This window comes from Battus philenor, unplaced genomic scaffold (assembly GCF_028537555.1).
Source record: "Battus philenor isolate CCGP_79_NKW_IND1 unplaced genomic scaffold, ilBatPhil1.0.hap1 SCAF_17, whole genome shotgun sequence".
Taxonomy (NCBI): domain Eukaryota; kingdom Metazoa; phylum Arthropoda; class Insecta; order Lepidoptera; family Papilionidae; genus Battus; species Battus philenor.
Window position 1 is genome coordinate 5,733,631 of NW_027181679.1, and position 24,644 is coordinate 5,758,274.

Genomic DNA, 24,644 nt, shown 5'->3' on the forward strand with positions numbered 1-24,644 from the left:
GACTAGAGTAGAAGGCCATTTCAACAACAATAAGTCAAATTACGTTAGTTGTAGACATGCGTTTGTTTTTTATTATTTTATACAGATTTGTGTTACAAGTATTATCAAAACTTCAGCTGTATTCTTTTTAAATTACAGACATGTTACAACATATTAGTAATACAAACAACAGAAGTTTACCTTTTTAAGTAGAACAAAATATATATTCCTAAATATAATACTACCTAAGCGTGGAAGAAGTCAAAGGCGGACGTTCAGGTCAACAGGCCTCGAAGGGAAATGAAAAACTAAAAAATTGAAAGTGGTCGTGTATTTGCAAGGCGCAGCAAGCTCGGCGCAGTAGTCAACGCTAGGCTGGGGCATCTCGGGGACGAGGCGAGCGAAGCCGTCTCGGGGCGCCTACTCTTACACGTAAACAATTAAATTCATGTGAATCAACTTTTTTATTTCCATACTGTGTTCTATAATAGTAATTTATTTATAAGATCATATATTTAATTTTTGCAATGTTAATACATTATACATAACAAACATCTCCATAGTGTACATACATACATCGCGGTAGGGCTGCCTGCGGTGCGTCGCGCATGGAGCCGCTCCGCCGGTGATGATAGAAAAATTAATGGCTACAGTAATATCATACAAATTAATGACTATTCCCTTACAAATTATTATAACTACCTTTAGCATTGTTCTACTCCAATATCGAATGAACGTTTCCACCGAGCCGGGTGTTAATGAAGTCTCCAGTTCGCTCCGACCGATTCGACCCACTATCGCGTGCCATTCCCGCAGCTATGTATAAAAATCATCGTCCGCTATAAATTTATAATAAATAAATGCCTATTTACACTATGTAACTATACAAAATGATAGTACGACGAAATTACACTTCTGATTACCAGCCACTAATTTTCAAAATGAAGATTTCATATAGAACAATCTAATCACGGGCCCCGCCCCGAGACGAGCCCCTACCGGTCAGGGCCCGCGCTCTAACATATTATTATTCTTGCAATTTACCTATCTTTGTTTTTTTTTTGTACAATCATACTTAGACGAAAGCTGGGTGCCCGATTTTTACAATATCGGTGTTTTAAAATGCAATACAATCGACCATGCGCCAATGATACGTACAGCTTTTTAAACTTATTTAAACAATTTAACAATGTTGGAAAATCCTAAAGTAATATATTAACCTACATAATCGTACATAAAATTCTTATACAGTAAGTAATGACTGTGCATTCGGGGAGGATAGTTTCAGAGCAGGACCGCGGAGACAGAAGGCGCGAGCGAGCGAACCGACGGACAACAGACGGGGTTGCCACCATTCTGCGACGGATGTTTGGTTTTGTTATGGAAAACAACCTTTTCAAAAAAGCAAAGATAAAATGGCGCATGTGTAACTTTGTGTTTAGTAACGAATGTTAACCCTATGTTGGTAATGAGTAAGAAAAGTTTACATTAGTTTTTATGACTCTTTTATCCTACCGTTCCACATAAATATCTAGTATAAAGAAATGTATAAAATTAAAAATATAGCATCTTTCATATATTTCTCTCAACACTATAAAGTTTAGTATAAATAGAACCAGCCATGACCTTGCACACTGTATCAACCGCCCACGAAATCATTGGGATTAAAATAATTTATTGCTTTTGTAATAAATTCCTACAATAGTTTCAATTGTACAGGACTGTTACTTCTAAACAATATAAAATGCAATATAAAACCGGGTGGCAACCCAAAACAATACCCGAACGAACGAATCATTAGAGGTGTAAAAAATGAATAACGTCGTTAACAAAAGATGTAATTGAATAGACAATACGAATGGATGTGTAACCGTAAAGTAAAGAGGGCATTATCCTAGCGGGTGGAGGGAAGTGGGGGGCATCACTTGGCAACGGCGCCGGGCTGCTGCCGCTTGTGGCTAATTTCCAGCTCCCCCAACTTTTTCCAAAGCTCATCGCGTTCCTTCTCGCGTTTCTTTTCTCTGTAACAAGGGTGCAAACATCATTCCTGGGATTTCTAGGACCTTCATTAGCCATCGTTCTCCCAATAACTTGTTCAAAAGATTAAGAGACAAAGTCTGATTTAGGTTAGGTTAACACCAAGTTTCTAGATCTAATTTATTTCAATTCATCAACAATAAACTGACAATAACTAAACAATAAGAAAGGTCAAGACTGAGTTAATTCCGTAAATTAAAAAGAATTAAATAATTGTAATTGAATATTATACAGAGTTATGTAAGGACCTTAATTAAAATAAACAATTTAAACACCAGATATTTATCGCCGTACTAAATAAATATAAACATGGAAGCACACAAAGTTACATATTTTTTTGCTAGCCAGCATCTGCTGTCCAATATATATGCAGGATATACTCTTTCTAGAATTAAAAAAGCAGAGGCTGTTTTAATAAGAGCAGGTATACTGAAAAACTAATTCATATAAAAATGTTTATCTACTAAAAATATTAACTATATTTTAATTGTAAAACTGTAATAAATAACTATAATAATTATGTTCTAAAGAAGATATTTTCAGACTATTTTTCTTATTGAGCACTTTCAAAATTTAGCAAGTTCCGTTGGTAGTCCTGCAGCTATATTTCTTCCTCACTCTCTGCACCCGGTGGACTCCTGGGGGTGAACCTGAACTACTTTGAGAACCTTGGTTCTTAAGAATAAAGATGATAAAATTTACTCATGAAATGGATTCCAAAACAGACAACATGACTCACTTCTGCCGTTCAGCCTTATAGCTAGCGGTGAGCTCGTCGAAAAGTTTTGAGTTCATTTCCATGAAGGTCTTGAGCACGTTGTAGACGAGCGCCACGATAGTCTGGTTCCAGTGTTCCTTGCTGATCCGATAGAGTGCAGGGAACATTATCGGCATTATCACCTGATTGTTCTCCTCCATCAGTGATAGAATATATTCGTTGTTCCAGAAATATAGAGCCCGTTCAGCAACCTGAAATATATACACACTCATCACAATGTGTTTACAACAATGACAATGTAATTTTTATTTGACAATATCTATAAGTAGACCATTAGACAAATTATTATCCAGTAAAAAAAGGCTTTTACAGTTTTAAAACGTCATGCATTAACCAGCGAACATTGTAATAAGAATACATATGGATTATGAGTAAATATTTAATGACTGATTAACAAATATACAGATACTCTATAACCTCTATACCCATTTGCATTATATGAAAATATGAAAAATTGGTCCATGTCACAGAAATTTTAGCATTATTTGAGTAATTTTTTTTTCTTCCTTCCTTTCAGTTTCCTTCTTTTTTTTCTTATAGATTATTGATAAATCCAGTTTATAACAAAAAAAGCAAAATATATAATTGTCTGTGCATGAAAACAATACAATTGTTATCACTATCAGTGCCTATCTGTGTGATCTTATACTATTAAGAGTAAATATTGAACGCAACTGCGTGTATATACGCTCTGGTGATAGTGATTTGGAAAATTGTGCGTATTAATGCGCTCAAGAAAAAATTAAAATTGTTTTACCTAGGCTCAAAAGGAAGCCTACAATAGTTTGTGTGGTTTTAGCAATAGTAAACGATCGCTGACGACTTCCTGCTTACATAGGAAGCAGACTAGATATAACACAACTCAGCATGTGAACTTAAATCCGAAAGAAAAGACCTCTTCCAATGTGCGCTCTGGGTGTGAATGATTATTTGTGTGTGAATTTTACTAGTAATGATAATGATACTGTTGAATTAGCAGTTAATTAGGCAGCTTAGTGTAAAAAATGAGGTAGTAGTAACAGCCATTGTCCTGGTTTGGTTTATTTTAGGTTTTATCATTATTTACAAACTTGTATAAATAAGAATGTAGCAGATGATAATCGTAAGATATTCATCATTGATTATTAATTACACATACACCTACCTGAAAGTGTGGACTGGACACACATTTTGCGATCTGTCTAAATAAAGGCTCTTGGATTTTGGCAAATTGAGCTGGCTCAATCACATCCAATATCTCTTCTATTTCGCCCAAAAACATTACCTGAAAAAGAAGAGAATACATTTAGGTGAAAAGCATCCAAAATTATTAAAAACCATTTTAACTAAACAGTGTAGACTTGTAACTAAAGTAATTATTTTTATTATTATTAAAAGGATTATAAATAGAATATTTCCTGTGACGTCCATTAAGACCACAGAGGAGTGCTGAATAAGTATAGTTAAAGATCATAACTTAAATGTAGTGAACTCATATTAGCAATGATCAATTAAAAACACTTGAAAAGTATAACATTTATTTAAGAATATTATATAAAATACTTTTAAATTCAGAGTTACGTCAATATTTAGGCGTTACAAGTTTATTTTATTTCTTGAATTTTTATTTTTGTTTGAACTTCTATCTTTAACATGTCTCATTTCTACCAAAACTTAAATTGAGTAACAAGGCGTGTCTTCAGATCGTATTTTATAGTTTAATTTTCAAAAAGGTAGAAACAAATAGCAAGTACACACACAGATTGTGTTGTTTATGATTTAAAAGGCAGACTCAAAATGACTTAATCAGGTTAACTTTTGGTTGTTAATTTTTAAAACATAAGGAACTATCTGCCTGTCTCAGTTAAAGTTGATGGAGATGGAATTTAGGCGACAAAAAAGCAAGGAATAAACGAAAATAAACATCCATGGCGTAATTATTGTAGTATTACAATAATCCAGTACTTCTGTATTTTCTTATTGAACAAATTAATCAGATCTGAAGCAGGAATTCTGAGATATTTGAATAAAATCCTCTTTTACAATTTGCCAACAGAGTTTGTTTGCACCAGGAGATATTCGCTGGTGGCATTACGATAGAACATTTAATTAGTATAACACATCTCAAATAATGTAAGTGTGTAATTAATCATTTTATTTATTGTTTAAATGTGTAGTAATTTAATTAATTTTACAATCTATAAATACTGTTGCAGCTGTTGCCGTGAACTGTCAAACGCGCATGTCAGACCAACTATCGCATGTCAATAAATCATCTGTATAATTTTGGCAAACTTGTTTTAATATTTTAAAAAGTACCAGCGCATTCAGTCTATGAAAGTGTTTCACACGTGACAAGCAACAGCAATCTGGCATGACATGAAACTGTAATCCTCGCATATTACTGTTTAGCATGGCAACCAACCTGAATGCCGTTTAACAAAAGGAACTTACAAGTAAACCTCTATCCACCTATGGTTCACATGAACCATAGGTGGTTCAAGCAAGCTAAGATTGGATATTCGGGTGCATTTCTATAGGTGAGAACGTGTAATTCGTATATAATCATTAATTAATATTTTTAACATTATTTTCACCAAAATAAATAAATACCTATCAAAAGTTATTTCTTTGTTCAGGAATTCTGGAGGGTTCAATGGGTTACAAATTATACAAGTAGATATTTTCGAAGTCTCCCTGCATGGACAGATGTAATTCATCTACTGTAGTTCACTTGCATAAGTGAGGAGTGTTCAATCTCACACGCCCCCCATTCGCATACTGAAATTATTTCGGTTTTAAAGTTCTTTTCATAATAAGCTAACATTTCAAATTTAGCTACCTAACCAATCTCTGGTTATAAATATCCATAATAGTTTGTAAAGCACGTCCTGCTACCCATCTTGGATCATCGATGTACCTCCCCGAGTTTGGCGGCGACAAGGGTCTGCTAGGATTTTTCAAGGAGTTGAGTGCAGTGCGTTTGGTTGCGAAAACCACCTCCCTGATTCAAAACAAGACAAGCAAGCATGTCCTACCTCTTTCTGGGAGCAAGTTTTAGGCCAGAATTTGAGCAGGCCGCGAGCGACAGGTTCGGTGAGCGTTGCGTCCTTCTCCAGGAACTGCACCACGCAGTACGCCAGCTGCGCGTGGTACAACGACAGGCACTTGACCTTGTGCAGCGGCAGTAGCACCTTCACCAGGAATTGCTTGTGCTCACTTTTCAGCGGCAGAGCGAATCCGTTGATTATGCTGAAATATGGAAATTAAGTTAGAGACATCATAATTCGTAACCTCATACTATGTAAGCAGAAGTCACTGTATGCGGGCAGCGCAAAGCCGATCATTGTAGCGATCTTTGGGATAAGCCAATACTTGCTGTGAGCGTTTATCGGCTGACATAATGGTTAAGAACAACATAGTTATTTTATTCATGATTCGGCATAGTGATTTATATCTAATAAATAGCAAGAATAAATTTACCCATAAGGCTTTAATTGTTGTAACCTACTACAATCATAACTACACTAGGATTAGAAGAAACAAAACTGCCTACTCCAATCGCATTATTACGACACAAGTACGATCACTATAAGGTTATTGTAGAGGTAAGTCTCGATCAATCCTAAGCAAAAAATGAGTAACTATGCATCCATTTGGAAAGTAATAATGTAGGATATTTATCCTTCATTATTACTTTGGTTCGAGACATAATAGCGAATAAATGTGTAATAGAGACATTGAGTTGTTTGGAGAAGGCCGAGGGTTTTTACCGACGATAGCATGTGGCTTTTTACGTGTTTGTCGCGTTATACGTTTCCAATACTATCTACTGAATTTGTGAAAGAGACTGATTCTGATCGTTAGAGGATCTATGCTCAACATCAAAAACATAAACGCTGATTGATATATGAATAGTTCACTAAATGTCCCCCGCCCTCTTTTAGAATCTGATGAACGATCTCTCAATCTCCTTGGGGGTGATATTTTATAAAATGCGTTCTTAAGTGACCGCTCCACGAAAGGAATATTCCTACCAAATCTCAATTCTGTGAGCCTGATAGTTCTAAAGATATTGCAATGAGTCAATACATAGTTCGAAATTTCTTATTTTCATATATATGTACATGAAAAAAGAGAGGGAGAGAAAGTAAGAAATATGGACATGTAATTGGTAGTTACGATAAAGTTTACTAAGTCATAAAAGAAAAAAAATCCGTATCTGTCTGTCTGTTTGTGTCTGTCTGAAAATTAAGACAAATGATTAAATACATACCTTCCCAATATTTCTAAGAGCTCCCCAACACCGTTAAAATGCTCGGTTTCATAAACAAATCGTAGGAAAATATTATTGATTTGTTTTCGTATGAAAGCGCGTAGTCCCAAAAACTTGCCGTAAATACGGTGGAGAACGGTTTTCAAAAAGTCCCGCTCACGTGGATCTTCAGAATCAAATAAGTCTAAAAGCTTTAAAAAAAAACAATTGTGAATTAGTTTTTTAGACATTTATGTCACAGCCTATAAACCCTAACTTAATAAAATTGAAAATGAAATGAGATGTAATAAATTTGACAATGGTTTGTAATAATTATAGCAATTATCATATTTAACATAGAAATAGAAAATATTTATTTCTGTAACAACACTAAATTAGCAATTGCATTTATATCCTTTATGTGGTTGATTTAGCCGAATTGTGAACACTAGTCTTAGCCAACTACAATGGGCATATATTTCTAAAACTGGTCTTGTCGCAATAATAGTTATATAATAAAATAAATTTACTACCACAGCTTTACTAATCTCTTTTTGGTGCAGAAACCTTTAAAAATACTAAATTTTACATAAATGACCTTTAAACTGGTTTAATTTTTTAATAATAATAATTCTTAAGGTTAAGGTAATTAATTCTTCAGCATTTTAAAGGATCAGTCTGTGAACTTACAGAGTAAATTCCGTCTTTATGTTGTGCATATAAATTCACTTCTGTGAAAAATTATTTATCATGTAACACTTTCAATACAGTCATATGTATTTAATATCATCATCATCATCATTCCAGCAGTATGACCACTGCTGGATATAGGCCTCCTCTATAGATCTCCAAAAGGACCAGTTGGAAGAAGAAATTGAGAAAAAGAAGTGCTCCAATGTGTAAACTGTTAAGCTAACCACTTACATAATTATTTCAGATTCCTTTTTATCATTATTAAAGATGGATCATATAAATGAACAATATAGAACAAGTCTATAAAGAAGATGTCTAGACTTTTTGTCTATTATTGATTTTATATTGCATAATCTGATACTTTAAGTTAGTGTTTTTTGTACTGTACTGTGTAACTGTGACAGTGCAATGGCCATCGTTGAGTTTACAAAACCTACCAGTACGTAAATCAGAACATTCTGAATAAAATTTATATGATTTCTTTAATATCACTTTTCATGTAACCACTTAATAGTTCAATTAATCCTGCACCTTTATGCACTTTTATATTTGTTATAGACAGGTGGAGATAAATCTAAACATAAAGGTTGCTAATAAGAATTAGCCTAATTTTTAATTTCATTTGATTTAATAACAAAGAACATGAACCAATAATCAGTTGATATCTTTAAGTAATTCTTTTGCTAGTTTTAATAGTTCCGCTAATTAAAATATTATTTAAATCAATTGATTATATAGTAATTATGCCTAAATGGTATTAAATAAAATTTTAAAACTATTAAACTATTATTAATAACTGAGACTGCAAACATATTAAATAGTATATGCTTCTAAAGTCTTTAGTTAGATATATAGTCTGTGTGTTTAAAATGTTTATAGATAGAATAAATATAATAATATGATGTTTAGTCTTACATTTGCTACCAAAACTGTTTTTAAATATCGTAAATATGTAAATGTAAATAAAAATTATCAGTTTTACAACACTAATTCTCTATATGACCGAGACCTGTATATTTAGTTTGTTTATTTCGTTATAAAATTTTATTACCTTAACATATTTACAATTTACTTTATTTTACTTGCTACCTGGCTGTGCAGCCTTGCGAACTTATAAGAATTGCACAACTTTAAGTAAATACATCTTATTATTCTACAATAACAACAGTGTAATAATGTTTAATGGTGTATGTACTTAAATGCTACACTTAACCTAATATTTAATAACTAAACTTATAATATGGTTAAGACACTGGCAGGGATATTTTGATAAAAAACATTCGTTATTTACATATGTGAGGTATGTTAAATGTCTAGTTACCTGCAAAACAAACTTCTGGTCAATTACTTTCTTGCCGATAGTTGGTTGGAAGTCAGATGACTCTAGAAAGCGGAGGAAAAATTCGTAGACTAGCTGGAGATGCGGCCACGACGCCTCCAAGGTCGGGTCGTCCTCTTCCGGGTCGAAGTCAGGATTATCACTCGGCGGCAGAGTGCGGAACAAATTAGCCGAAATCTACGACAAATAAATTATTTATTCCATATAGCAATATACCATAAAATAGAGATGAGCAATTTCTTAATATTTATCATCGCCATATCAATCAGCGAGTTCCGGCGACCTTAACTAAATGGCGTCAGTCCACCATTCTTATTATTATTACTTTAAAATTACTTAGTATTCAAAGTCTTAGCAATAATAACAGATGAACTATTCATCTTTACATAATATGATAATTCCATTTACAAACTTTAATAGCGATATACTTTTTAAATGCCTTGTTGATTTTCAATTTGTTTCCTTAATATTTTTTGCACATCATTGTTTTTTTAAACGGTTGAGCGCTAGTTTAGTTATTACACCGTTCTAGGTGCCCGTTAAGCTCTCGTGTCACCTAAGCGAACGCTACATAGGAAAAACGGCTTCGGCTGTCACTCGATATGCGCGTTAAGAGCACCGTCTCAATGATGCCCAAGAGAGTATCGGTTGCTATTAACCACGTAGAGAAACACAGCTTTACAAAAAGTCCGTAAGAAAAAATAACACTATAGTGTTAATGAAACCACTATAGGTATGCGCGGCGAGACGGGGAGACACTATTAGCCTCTGTGTTGGACTGTGGTGTTTTTTCTCGGCCGCCACCTACCCGCTAGAAAACCTCCTCCGGTGCAGTACAGTCAAGATAATAACATTTCCAAAATTAAGGGAATATCAGTTTAAAGCAAAAGAAAATTTTACCAAGTATTCCAATTAGCAAAATAAATTGTAAAAACTTTAACAATTGGTTACATAAAAAAAATGATCATCGTACAAGTTATGAGAAATTACTCCATTTGGGCGATACACGTGTTTTATTATTTATATGTAATAGTAAGGTTTTACTGAAGTATTTGATATAAAAAAATTTAAGCTTACTTATTTACACATCAAGTTTTGACACCCGTGAGTTCCGATGTAAACATTAGGCTGTTAACATTTGAAACGTCGTAAATCCTATGCCTACTGGCACATTTAGTCTGTGACTGTCATTCATCATTTCAACTTCATCAGAGTTCTCTCTGGATTTAACTTTATTTTGGTGTTGTTTTATAACAGCGAATAATAACAAGGAAAAACTTATTGATGATCTAGTCACATGGCAGATAAACATAAAAAATTTCAGCATGATACAAGTTAAACTATTTTGCGTCAATTGATAGATACTAAATGTATACTTAGAAATTATGATTTCACCACAATCGTCCCGTCCTTTTATTAAAACGTAAGTCGATCACCATGATTGAAGTGTACGCTTTTAGCTAAATTAGAAGTTGTGGGAAAACATTATGTTCTTACAATATAAGCTTTATAATGTTAAATTTTATGGATAAACTGAGACGCGTGGGTTAAGCTTAATTAGGGACTACCGTTGCAGAGGACAGATGGCTATAACCACTAAGATATTCTTTTTAGATGCGAACACCACATACCCCCTAGTGAATAAACTAGATTTTGATACAGTACTATGGGACACAGGAGGTTTTCTGACCATATATATAAGAATAAATGTAAGACAGCCTGGTGTGCCGCCTGTGATAAGCCAAAGTATTGTACACATAATGGTTATTATTGTTGGTTTTATTACAGTTGGTTAACTGTCTTCTGTACAGTTGAATAAGAAATGATCTGGATACAATTAATTATAGATATACAAGTCAAATATATACAAAACCGATTAGCAATAGAATATACATGCCTTTATAAAATTCTGTAAATGCCGAACAAGCTAAAACACACAAATAAGTGATTTAAAGTCAGCTGTGGCATGCCTAGGATAATTAAGGTTGTTACTTTTTAAACATTAGATATAACAGCTGAGCTAATTCTAACAGTTTGTGTATCCAGCAATGTCCCTGGTAACCCACACCAGGGCAACAAGTTTAAAGAAATTTAAAAGCTTATTGTTTTAAATACAGTTAGATTAAAAAAATATTATAAAGTTTACTGGGTTTACTGGTTGAGTGTTCAACTCAAAGATAAATTTAGAGAGACAAAACTGTGGCAAATAGATTGAAATTTGTTAGGAATATTCTTTTCGCCGTTAAGGGTGGATTTTACGAAATTCCATCTGCACGGTGGGCTAATTAAAAATATGCGTATTAACAAACAATAGTTTTTATATGTACAAAACTTGTCCAGAATGTTTTTACGTAACTAAACTAAAATGAACTTTAAGAAATTTGCGTAGAAATTGGCGTTAATCAATCTGGACATAGTTTTTATTTAAATAATTCAGAAAAATTGGCAATAACTTCCATTATGATGATTAACTATTGCACAGTGTTTTTTTTTTATTAAATATCCACTTTATCAAAATCACATAGTCAAAGTTTTAGTACTAGCCAAGGAGCTGGCCACCCCTAAAAAGTACTGTCGACTTTAGTACTAACCCGCCGCAGTGTGAGGGCGGATCAGTATAAAATATACAAAAAAATATAGTATTTGTTGTATGCATCACCAGTTACTTTAAAAATTACAACGTCAGGACCATAAGTATTCGTGGGGTTTCTGACTATATTACTGACCTAACTCACTCTACCAACAATGTTACACTGGGCACTTTTCTCTGAGGGGTTTTTCTAATTTGATCCTTCAATCTCATGTGGTTTAAAGCAGATTTCCGAAGGATCATATCCTCAACAAAATCATCATCAATTTAGCCGTGAAACTTCCACTGGTGGATATGCCTTTCCTTTTAATTTCTAATAAGACCGGTTGGAAGTGGCTTGCGCCCTGTGTCTTCTGACGACCTTAAGATTTTCTATCCACAATAAGGATAGACGTCTTATGCTGCGCTTGACGTTTCGTGGCCAGCGCGGCCATCAGTTTTGCCCGCTATCTGACCGGCCTTCTGCCACTATTGTCAATCCGCGCTTTCCATGCCTCATTGAGCGACTGTAAACTTGCCAATGAAGCCCAATCATAATTATAATATTATCTTTTAGAACTATGATAGGTCGGTTTTATACGTCGGAGCACTTGCAGATCTGACATAATTGCTCAAACCAATCAAACTAGCTATTTTTTTTTCAAATTTTAAATAACGTAAACTTTTATAGATTCAAGCAAAATAATTACACAACGTATTAAGGAATATAACAGGAATAAAGAAGTAAAATTTATTCCTGTTAATTATTTAATACTGATAATAGTTGACGGTATTAATAGATTATTCCTCCAAATACGTCTATGAATGTATATTAAAAACTTGTTACTAACCATGAATTAAAACACTAATTAAATCTTTGCTATGTGCTAACCAGGGCAAAACTACATATGGTGCGAAAATCCCTTAAGATGATTGTTCAATAACAATACTTATAATCATATAACACATTCTCATCATCATATAACAATACATTTTTGCACTTTTATATTCTTTCATATTATTAACAATTTAAAGTTACTCTTTATTTATGGGGTGTACATCAGCATCTATCTTTATTATTCACATGTAGGTGATTTTCGTTAAAAACAAAAATGCACTGCAATCCTTTAATGATAAGATCAATTGTTTCTTTTAAATATTTTCACAAACATATTTCACCATCAACACCATTCTGCTAACAACTTGACTAAAATGTCACTGCATGCAATGGTCTTCAGGAGTGGTTCCAATAGCACCTTTACATTTGTCAATTTCAACATACAACTACTCTAATCTAACTTATAATAGAATGCACCCATAAATCAATGTCATGTAGAATCCTGGTAATATTTTAAAAAAAATAGGCTCCTTGACACTAATAATGTAGGAAATGCGTAAGAATTCTAATGTTGTCAATTAAACCTATTTTCGAATTAAGATGAATTAAGATATTTTCGCCCTTGTAAATAATATTTTTTCTGAAACATTTGCCTTAAAAAGTACTTTTCAGTAATAAATCGAGATTATTGTACATGGCAATATGGCTGGCTGAATTATCCAGTGTTACTGTGTAGATAAAAAAAAAGATTCTTATTGGTTTCCAAGTGGTAGATCTTTAAATATAGGTAATGTATAATTCCACTATCTGATTTTGGACGATAATAGGCTCTAGAATAGTCAATAACGATACTTCCTTCTTCTAATGGAATGTGATTTAGAAGATGTCTAGTGTAAGATATATCTATTAAGACTACAAAAAACTAATAATAAAAATGGTCAAATTTTGTTCATTGCTATTGTCACTTAATTCTCTCCCTCATTTACCACCAAATTTAAGACCAAAATATTTTGATAATTGCTTATGATTGGATATACATTTAAGTATAATCTCATGTATATGCATACATTTAAGAAAAACTTTGTCCTTTTGTATTATAAGAAACAACCAGCTTTATTTTATATCTTACACATTAATCAGAAAAATTTTAAAAACATTGGCTAATTGAAAATTATGTTCATGGTGTAGAGATTTAAAACAACATGCATCATTACAAAAAACTATTAAAAATAATTGCTTAATGTGGAATGATTTTAAATACAATAGAATTACAATGTTAATTTAATACACTATAATGATTTTATTATAAAAAACTAGTGTAAAAAAAATAAAAGCTTTAAACAATGAACTGTATACTATAACACAAAAGTAGCAAAAAATGTATATGTAGGATTCACATGTATTTAATAATATGATTTGCCTAAATGATTTTGTTAGAATAATTCACTATTTATGTATATTGTCAGTGAGCTCCTAGAAAGTAACAAAATTTACATTAGATAGAAATTTATATTTATAGTTTATGGATTAAAAATTAAAAATACAAAAAAAAACTTTTATATAATTATGAAAAAGAAGAAACACTAATCTAGAATTAAAAAGAATTGGCTACAATCATTTCAAGTAGTGGAAAAAACAGTATAACAGAATAATATTTAAAAAAATCATTGAAGGAAAGAACTCAAAAAGGACTTACGCAAGTAGGACAACTTAACATAAATGGACTTTATAAATAATGTATATGGATAAACAGCAATGGATTGATAACTGGTCACTTAAGTTGCACGAATACCACCATAACACTAAAGTCTCCTTTCTAAGCATGATTTACATTGAAAAACTTTTTTAAAAACGTCAATTTCATACTAAAAATTATCATATAATAACTGTTTTTTAAAATTATTAATAGATTATTATTGCTACCTAGTTAAAGTAAATACAAAATGGCTCTTATTTAAGTCTTTTAGTATTAATTAAATTAATTTTAAGAATACATTACCATTTTTATGATCTCTGGGTACACAGGCTCAGTGAGCACTCCACGGCCCACAGTGATGTATTCTACCAGCTCGTTGAGTGTGCCACGTTTAATCTCTTTGCCTTTGAGATCAGCTACAGGATCCAAAAAGTCAAAAGCTACACAGCATTGGCGCAGTTTACGTATAAATAACTCCTCCTGTTCACTACTAGGAACGTCTGAAATTTTATTTTCAATTCTATAAAAATAAAGCTTAAACTGAACAAGAAAAAATTTTAAAAATTGCAATAATTATCTACTTCATAATTTGCAGAATACATTTCTCCAAATTGTAAATTTTTCTTATAATGACATAAGCATATTTATTAAGCCATACATATCAACAAATTAAAATTCCGTTTAAAATATACATTATTTAATTTAATTTTCAAAAATCGATGTTCATTAATAGTATGTATGTTTGTGTGCGTGTACATATACTATTAACCAATCTTATTGGAAATTCAAATATTACTAACAAAAACATTTTTTTTTTCAAATATATCTCTAAGTTGTTACATGATCATTGTTTATAATAGACATTATAAACAATGTTGATAAAAACGATAGTGAGGCAATGATAAAGTTATTACGCACCTTTAAGAAGTGGCAGTGCCTGCAATTCTACGTCCTGCGTATTGCGGTAGCGAGAGGAACCTTGCGATTTCTTAGTTTTTTTCTTTAACGAACGCTTGGCGAACGGATCAATTCTATCCACAAACGCTCCTGAAGACATTTTGCTTATATAAAAGTGTCCCAAATGACAATAATAGTAGTGCGTTTAATGCAAAGCTTGTTTTGATTCCAAAAGTGACATGATCCGATCCAGTTGACGAGACGAACGCGTACTCCTTGTAAAGTCGCAACAAAATATTACAGCCTAAACAAACATTCCTTCGTCACACATGACGGTAATGGAGTGGTCACACTCAGGCCATTCTTTATACACTTCAAAATTCCACAACAGTTACGTAATTTTAAAACGTCTTTATCACTAAAATGACACAATAATAAAATAGAACAATTCCATTCACAAAATCAGTTTTATTTTCTGAGGCGTGTCACGAATACCAGAAGGCAGAAGTCACATATACATACAAGCCTCGTGTAATATCAGCCGGTCAGTCGATGACAATTTAATTTCTGAACATTAATCGAAGAAACAGTTTATTTTTCCGATTTATAACGCACAAACTAACGAAACAAAACTTATACTGACTCTTGCAGACGTTATTGAAAAATAAATCGACAATGACACAGGGCAAATTTTCAACACCAAAAATCTATCACCGTATTCTCGCCATCGCTCACCATCCGTTTCGACACACACAGTGAAACTAGATGCATTTTTTCGCAAAACTTTAGTTTATTTTGTTATATTGCACTTTTGTGAGAATAAATTGGTACTTTTACAAGTTTTTCAGCTTTGGTAAACGATTAATTTACAAATGCTATCTAGCTAAAAGACTATCATCACTGGATTTGCAGCGAAAACGCCAGCACTCAAAAGTACCTATTTCTGAAAATAGATGGAGATATAAAAATGTTCCATTAGCCAAGTTAAGTACTTTTTAAATTGTACATTGATATTTGTGTTCAAATATTTGTAAACATTCTAAAATATTTGTTCAAAAATATTACACGTTATTGTAAAAAGCTAAAAGTTATAATATATCATGATAATTTATTATAAATTATCATGAAACGGAGAAACGGAAGAAGATCTTTTAATTGGAATAAATAGAAGCGTTCAAAGAGGACTGAATGATACAGATAGTGTTAAATATCATACTCTAAATGTAAAGTGGTAAAATAAAAAAAAACATTGCATATGTTTCTTAATAAAATGGTACCTAATATCGAATTACTTGTTCTTATTCATTATTAACTAATTATTTTTCATTTTAAGATTAAAATTTAAACGTAAAAAAAATGTATTTTAGATATTGCTATTATTTATTATAATTGAAAGCTAAAACAGTTGTTTTCTAAATAAACGTAAACACTTTTTTTTAATATGCAATTTATTTTTTTCTACGTAAAAATAAAGTATTTGAAAATATGTAATTAACGAACACTAATGCTTATAACATAATTATTTAATTGTAGTAGTAGTTTATATATATATTTATATAAGGGCAAAATATCATACAAATAGATGAACATAAATTTAACTTTTTTACTTTGCTGTATTGTTATATTTAGTAGTGAAATATGGCATTAGTATCTGTAGCGGTCGAGTACCTACGTTGAGAAAGTAGCTTTCTAAATTTCTTAGAATTTTAACTGTGTACAACGTATAAGTTTAAGTGATTTGGTATAAACCAAATAATATTTATAACAAAGTTTTGTGTTCAGTGTCGTGATATACGTTTAACGGGCGTCGCTCAGTGGAAGACTAATTAGAAAGCAACATGGAAGCACTGACAGTTCCGCCATGAATGCAAAATAAATAGAAATTGTGAAGGTTTCTAACTGAATTATTTGCTAAAGGTTTACATTTATATATATTCTAAGGGAACGCATTGAAACTAATAGGTGGCATATTTTCGTTAATACGATCTATTATATGGCTGTAGTAGATTTAAAGTTGTTCTATTATTGTATTGATTACCCATAGTACGACTTGTATCATTTGTAGTCGTTACAAAATATGCATTTAGACTTATTACAGTATGTGTACACACAATTCTTACCAGTTATAAAAAACAGAAGTTTAATAACAAAAATAAAATAATATTAAATATGTCTGTCTATATTACAATAAGCAACTATGGTACTGTATTTCTTTTAAAGTAATAAATTAATAACCTGAATAATGAAAAGTTATATTATGTGTAGTCGACCACTTAAATGTTGTGTAAACTTTTCTAAATATAAGTAATTGTACCTCATAGTATTTATGAGTGACTAATATTCTGTTAAATTAACATTGTTCATAATGGTTTCTTGGATATAACATATGTTTTTAGAAATCGATATAGGCATTTATTCAATATATGAATTACAGATATATCTTTTAATAATTCTCCATTACTATTTATTCACACATAACATAAATGTAAAAGTGATACATTATTATTTAATATTACTCTGTTTTACTTTTTCTTATCTATAAGCTACACTAGTATGATTTAATACAGATTTTGATACATAGAACATAGATTCTATAGGTGAATATAAGTTTAAAGAAAGAGTCCTTGACATTTTGCTAAATGATATAAACATTCAACATAAATAACTAATTATTTATATTTGTCTGACTTAATGCTCTTTAAATGGAGTCAAATATCCATTGCATTTTTTTTTATTATTATTACCAAAAATAATAGCTGAATTAATTGGCAAAGTTATTATTTCTCAGCAAGGGTTTGAATATAGTTTACATTTCATAAATTATTATGTTTATTTAGTTATTCATTTTTTTAAATATAAGCTTTTTGCTTTATTAATATTTTTAATATTGCGTTTATGTAATTTATAATATAGATAACAAATATTTTATACTAAAAAGGATTAACATAAGCAAGCTATTCACTCTAATGGTCATAGATATGGCCTGCCCATGATGATGCAGCCAGTCACTAGTTTAACAAGTTAATTTAATAAGGTTATGATCAATTTATGACCACTTTAATTCATACAATATCTTCATAATCTCATCATATTTTTAATGTTACTAATTTTGACTTGAAAACATTCAATCAATATTCTTGCATAAATACTCTAAACTTATATATGGCTTATACACAAGAATTTAACATTAGAAAAAAGTATACTCTTCCCATTTGCATTAAAATTTATTACTGTCTTGACATGGATTTAGGTACTAATTTACAGGTCCAATTTGCTTAAAGTACACATGGCCTTTTAAATAATGTTCTTATGGATTACATTAACAAAATTACATTTATAGCACTGTCCCTTTTTGTCAACTCTATACTAGTCACAAAGAAATATTTTTTTAAGCTTCTGAAGAAATATTCTTAGAGAAATATTATCGTATAAATTGCAATACTTTTTTTGAAAATTGTTATTTAATAGGAAAACACGTTAATTTTTGTATTCACATTTGTATTTCATTTCTTTTATGTTTTTTAATCATGTAATACATGCATAGGTTTTAATTTATTTTCATAAATGATGTTTTTGGAATCATATTTGCTTTTAAAATTTTCAATCACAGATGAGCCCTAAACCAGATGCCTATTGTCAATTTAATTTGTTTCCAATATTATCATTTGTAGCTAAAAAGTTAAAAATATACATTTGATATCTAAACAAAATATAACAATATTTTATTGAAATTGTTCTACAATTTCATTTTTCTCTATTAGCATTTTTTAAATATACAAAATTTTTAAGCATCTGTATTTTCACAAATGTGTATAAATGCATATTTTTCCATATTTCTTCAAGATCCATATTATTAAGGTTATATATATACATTTAAATATATTTAATTTATAATATACATTTTAAATTCATGTGGCCTAAAAGTATCAAAAAGTTATATATATTCATTAATATCATCATTGTAATGTCTGATCTAGTGTAGTCTTAACAAGAAATTATATTTATTTCAGCTGCTGGACATAATCAAGACCAGTTAGAGACTTCACAATGTTGAGAGGTGGGCGTGGCGGCCGTCACAGTCCAGAACTGTATCCCCATACTCTAAAGTGCTCAAACGCAAGTGACACAAGTTCTGCATACAGCGGCAGTGACACCATGACTTCAGTCCACAGCTCTCTAGACATGGATATGGAGGTAGATCTTTCAGGTCTTCTTGAATCCATAGTGGATTCAGATGAAGAAGAAGATTTGGAGGAGAGTATGGATAGTCTCACTGTAAGAGATGCAGTAAGAGATTGTCTTGAAAAAGACCCAAGTGACAGAACTGATGATGATATTGAAATTCTTTTGGAATTCACTCAACATTTAAAAGCTTTTACCAACATGACACTAACAGTTCGTAAAGCACTTTGTGCTGTAATGGTTTTTGCTGTTGTAGAAAAAGCTGGAACTGTTGTAATGAATGATGGGGAAGAACATGATTCTTGGTCTGTGCTTATTAATGGTCATGTCGGTATTGAGCATCAAAATGGGGAAATAGAGTATCTTAACATCGGTGATAGTTTTGGAATGGCAGAAGCTACTCTTGAAAAACTGTATCATAGAGGTGTGATGACTACGCGATGTGACGATTGTCAGTTTGTTTGCATAACACAAACTGATTATTACCGTATTCTGCATCAAGGAGAAGAGAATATACGGAGGCATGAAAATGAGAATGGAGTAGTAGTTTTAGTAACAGAATATAGAGGAGTAGCTGGAGAATCAGGTCATCAACAAGGACATGTTGTAATAAGAGGAACCCCTGAACAATTAATGCTCCAGCTTATTGAAGATAATTCACGGGATTCTACATATGTTGAAGATTTTCTTTTAACACATAGAACCTTTATTGAAAGTCCATTGGTCGTAGCTAAACAGTTGCTTGCCTGGTTCTCTGAACCATCTGATCGTGATAAAGTTACTAGAGTTGTTTTGTTATGGGTAAACAATCATTTTACAGATTTCGAAACTGATCCAAACATGATGGAATTCCTGGAAAACTTTGAAATGGTCTTAGAACGCGAAAAAATGGAGAGCCAATTGCGATTACTGAATATTGCTTGTTCTGCGAAAGCGCGAACGAGAAGTGTCACTCTATCCCGTTCTTCAAGAGATGAGCCTTTAAATTTCACTGTACTGGGTGGATATGAAAGGGGTTATGGAATATTTATTTTAAAAGTTGAAAAACACTCTAAGGCAGAAGATGTAGGTTTAAAAAGGGGAGATCAAGTGCTCGAAGTAAATGGCCAGTCTTTCCAACATGTAAGTCATGCCAAAGCCATGGAAATAATTACGGGTTCCACACATTTAAGTATCACCGTGAAAAGCAACTTGCTAGCCTTTAAACAAATGTTGTTAATGCCAGAGAACTCCCCTAGACAAAGAGGTTGCGCGAATATGGTGCGATGGCAAACAGATCCTAGGGCAAGATTATCTACAGCCGAATTGCTTAGCGATGATCCAATAACATTAACTCCAGTTTTTCAATCACCTACTAAAAAACCACAACCGTTAAGTGTTAAAAAAGAGCCACAAAAAGGTTTCATGACACTAGGTCCCAAAAGACGTCTACAAAAAGCATTAATGAAAATGAATATTTTACCAAAAAACACTATCGCTGATGGAATCCACACAGATGACAGTATCCTTTCCAATTCAGAATCATTAAATAAAGCAAATACAAGCACTTCGTTTTATAATTCACACAGCAATCCAGATCTAATATCGATATGTTACGATGAATACCAGTCTTCTGACTATCCCGAGCATGTACTGAAAGTTTATAGAGCAGATCAAACTTGCAAGTATCTATTAGTCCACAAGGAGACGACGGCAAGAGAAGTAGTAATGCTCACGTTACAAGAATTTGGTATAACCGATCCAAGTTCCAACTTCTCTTTATGTGAAGTGTCTGTTGCACAAGGCGGCATTATCAAACAACACCGCTTGCCGGATCAGTTGCAGAACCTCGCCGAGAGGATCGGGCTCAGCTCTAGATATTATTTGAAAACAAATGGCATAAGCGAAACTTTAGTACCTGATGAAATGGCACCCGAACTTTTACGAGAGAGTGTGGTTCACTTTTTGCAACTAAACGCTGTCGAAGTAGCTGTTCAGTTAACATTACAAGACTTTTGCATATTTAGGCAAATTGAAAGTACAGAGTATGTTGACGATTTATTTGAGCTAAAGAGCAGGTATGGCACACCGATGTTGTCACAGTTTGCCGGACTTGTTAATAAAGAAATGTTTTGGGTTGTCACAGAAGTCGTCAATGAACAAAATCTTGTTCGTCGTTCTAAAATCATTAAACAGTTCATCAAAGTCGCACGTCATTGTAAGGAATGTAAAAACTTTAATTCTATGTTTGCTATAATCTCAGGATTGGGACATGGAGCCGTGTCGCGGCTTAGGGTGACTTGGGAAAAATTACCAACAAAATACATGAAATTGTTTTCTGACTTGCAAATGCTTATGGATCCCTCTAGAAATATGTCTAAATACAGACAATTGGTCACCACCGAGCAGGGACGGTCACCAGTTATACCGTTCTACCCAGTTGTAAGAAAAGATCTTACATTCATCCATCTCGGCAACGATACGAAAGTCGAAGGCATGGTAAACTTTGAAAAACTACGAATGATTGCAAAAGAGGTCAGGACTTTAACTAATATGTGTAGCTCTCCATACGATCTTTTAACCTTACTAGAATTAGGTAAACAACCACCTTCCAATGCCATGGTTGCTTTAAACCAATTAACAACAGGTGTCCAACAAGGTCAAGTAACCGTTAAAAGGAGGAAAAAGTCTTCAAACGTTCCGAATCCAAAAAAAATGTTTGAAGAAGCTCAAATGGTACGACGTGTAAAAGCGTACCTAAACCGTATGCACGTAGAAACGGACGAGGAGAGACTTCATGCGCTATCTCTAGAGTGCGAGGGTTCCGGGCCGGCGCCCGTTATGCCTCGGCGACGACACCCGTCGCCCTCACTGTCGACAACCAGCAGCGCGTCATCGGCAAGTGAGAGTAAGAAGAGTTTTGCGGGGAATAAATTTGGAGCTGCGTCTCCACAAGCAGTTCGTAAATTATTAGCTTTATCTGAACCAGCTAAAACCCGACCACATCAGCCTAGGCCGCCGCCGCCCGGACCGTCGCCGTGTTCACATCGCCGAGACGGTACCGGGCCGGGTATCTGTTGCGCCCGAGCAGCGCACGAGAGATCTCACTCTGATACTCCCACACCGCTCCCGGTAGACTTGTCAGCGGAAAGCAGTAGTGTAACTTCGCTCGTTAACTTGCCACTTCGTAAAACTGGTTCTGCGACATCCAGCGATAGCGGGCATGGCTCGTGTACTACAGCGAGCTGCGTGCGACCCGTCCCGCCGCCGAGAATGCCACAAGCACCTTACACGCTGGCCGCCCAAGTGGCGCGCTTGGAGCGTCTGAGTCGAGCGCACTCCCACGAGGGCGTCACGCGACCGTACGACTACTATCACGACGCTCCGGACGACGAAGACGACGACCAACAAGTGTCGGCAGTTTAAAGCTTCGAATACTCTAATTAATGTCTATTTATAAATTTCCGTTTTGTAATCTCACTTGACTAATAGAGGGCACGAGTTATGTAATTTTTCCCCTAAGATAATATCATAAAATAAATCTTGTATGTACTTTATGACTATACTTTACGACTAAAGTTAAAGACTGTATAATTTTATCATAAGTAACTTGTCCTAGTGTTATGATAGTATAAATTTGCATTAAGGCCATGCCTCTATTCTAATTATTAAATAATTAATAATTTTAAAGTAATGTGACCCCACCATGTTCCAGTTATGTCTAGAAATGTTTGATTTGTAATGTGTTTGATGTCTACATTCCGTTGTTTGTATATTTTTTTATAATTTTCATTATTTATAATATGCAACTTAGACCAAATAATAATTAATGTACCTTTTAATATTTACGGTTCGATATGGTTTTAGTAATTGTAAGTTGTAGTAATTTTTGGTAGCTTTGTGGACCAACACAGAGTTTCAATGTTATTTCTTATAGTAGCAGTTTGAAATCTGTTTATATTATGATTTTAATTAATGTAATTGTAAATAATAAAACTATATTAATTATGTACTTCAAATAACGTTTATTATTTAATAGTAGCATTAAAATATCAGTCATCAACATATCTTTCATCCTTGAAAATAAAGAAAGAATATTATTGGTTGTTGGTGAAATAGCTATACAAATTTATCCAGTAGAATAAAAATCAACCTGGATCATCTCACCAAATTATATCAGTTACAAGCTGCTTATACAGATTATTTGAAAGTAGTGATAATGAGAAATGCTTACATTTTATATAAACTCGGAATTGTTATAAAAATTAGCTTTCCACTGTTTATAAAATATTGGTAACTAAGCCTTCTCCCGTGCTGTCACGCTACATTTTTCTCGGGGTTGGTCTTTTTAGTACAATGTCTCATTTTTTCATTTTCTTCACGGTACCGATTTCTATTATCAGGAGTCCAGGGAACCTCTGATTCAGCGATTTGCAGAACATTCTTAGTTACATGATCATCTCTCCACATAACATGACCATATCAAAGTAACATAATCATGAACTAAAAGTAAAATAATCTTATATATATTTATAGACATTGCAGGCTTCATATACTAATTAATTAAAGTTTTATTATTGTAATTTCTGATGTAACAAATACCTACAACTTATGTAATATCTTTATTACTTTGCAAATGAAATAAAAAAAATTGTACGAAACTATTTTGTTTCGCTCATATTCACAGCGTATCATTATTATTAACATTTTTAACACAAGCATAACAGACCTTTATTTAGGAAAAACAGATATTTGAATTTGATTAAATGCGAATCAAATAAAAACCGCAGTTTAAGGATAAATGTTTTCAGTTTATTACATAATAAGACTTCTATACCATATTTTGACGAAAGGAAGATGAAAAACAGACAGTCATTTCAAAATATTTGTATGATGGAATATAAAACACAATTTTATAATGCGATATATTTAATTATAGTTAATCACTTCATATATATATTAACTTGCAGTTGAAAGGGTTACAACGCCGATTGAGACCCAAATCAAGTAGTTGACAACATTTTATAGACCAATTTATTTAAATGTACACCCTTTCAGAAAATGAAAAAACAAATTATACTTGCATGCCTTTTTAATGTGGTTTTGAGCAATTTAAAGGAAACTCGTGGAGTGAATTTAAGACTTGTAATTTAAATATATTTGTTAGTATTATGTGCATTAAACAGTTGTTTTGCGTTAAATTAAATGTGTAAAATTAAAGCAATCATTCTTTAAAATTTCCGAATATTCCTATGCATTGAATTTCTTTAATTTTTTTATTCGTTTGTTCAGTGGACATAGAGCCCTTATTAAAGTTATGTAAATTTTAATAGAATTTTTTTCTGATATTTTCTTCCAACACTAAGGATTTATGTTACACTTTATTTTTATACATATCTAGCTTTTATTGCCCATCTTCATCC

The 24,644-nt window shown here is 32.5% G+C and overlaps 2 protein-coding genes across 3 annotated transcripts; one reads left to right on the plus strand and one right to left on the minus strand.

Annotated features, from left to right (window-relative positions):
* Nucleotides 1-48: 48 nt before the first annotated feature.
* LOC137919885 (serine/threonine-protein phosphatase 2A 56 kDa regulatory subunit epsilon isoform-like) lies at nucleotides 49-16,000 on the minus strand. The gene is made up of 8 exons (XM_068763105.1): nucleotides 15,082-16,000; nucleotides 14,467-14,663; nucleotides 9,043-9,237; nucleotides 7,050-7,240; nucleotides 5,812-6,025; nucleotides 3,939-4,058; nucleotides 2,756-2,985; nucleotides 49-2,000 (listed from the first exon to the last, which is right to left on the minus strand). Exons 1-8 carry the CDS (start codon nucleotides 15,218-15,220, stop codon nucleotides 1,901-1,903), a joined length of 1,386 nt encoding a protein of 461 aa, XP_068619206.1. The 5' UTR covers nucleotides 15,221-16,000; the 3' UTR covers nucleotides 49-1,900.
* A 725-nt stretch (nucleotides 16,001-16,725) lies between these two features.
* PDZ-GEF (PDZ domain-containing guanine nucleotide exchange factor) lies at nucleotides 16,726-24,519 on the plus strand. 2 transcript variants are annotated; one of them, XM_068763103.1, is made up of 2 exons: nucleotides 16,726-16,977; nucleotides 19,071-24,519. In XM_068763103.1, the coding sequence occupies exon 2, from the start codon at nucleotides 19,108-19,110 to the stop codon at nucleotides 22,645-22,647; it is 3,540 nt and encodes a 1,179-aa protein (XP_068619204.1). In that variant the 5' UTR covers nucleotides 16,726-16,977; nucleotides 19,071-19,107; the 3' UTR covers nucleotides 22,648-24,519. The 2 variants fall into 2 exon arrangements, with proteins under 2 accessions (XP_068619204.1, XP_068619205.1); XM_068763104.1 differs by having other exon boundaries at nucleotides 16,726-16,951.
* Nucleotides 24,520-24,644: the final 125 nt, after the last annotated feature.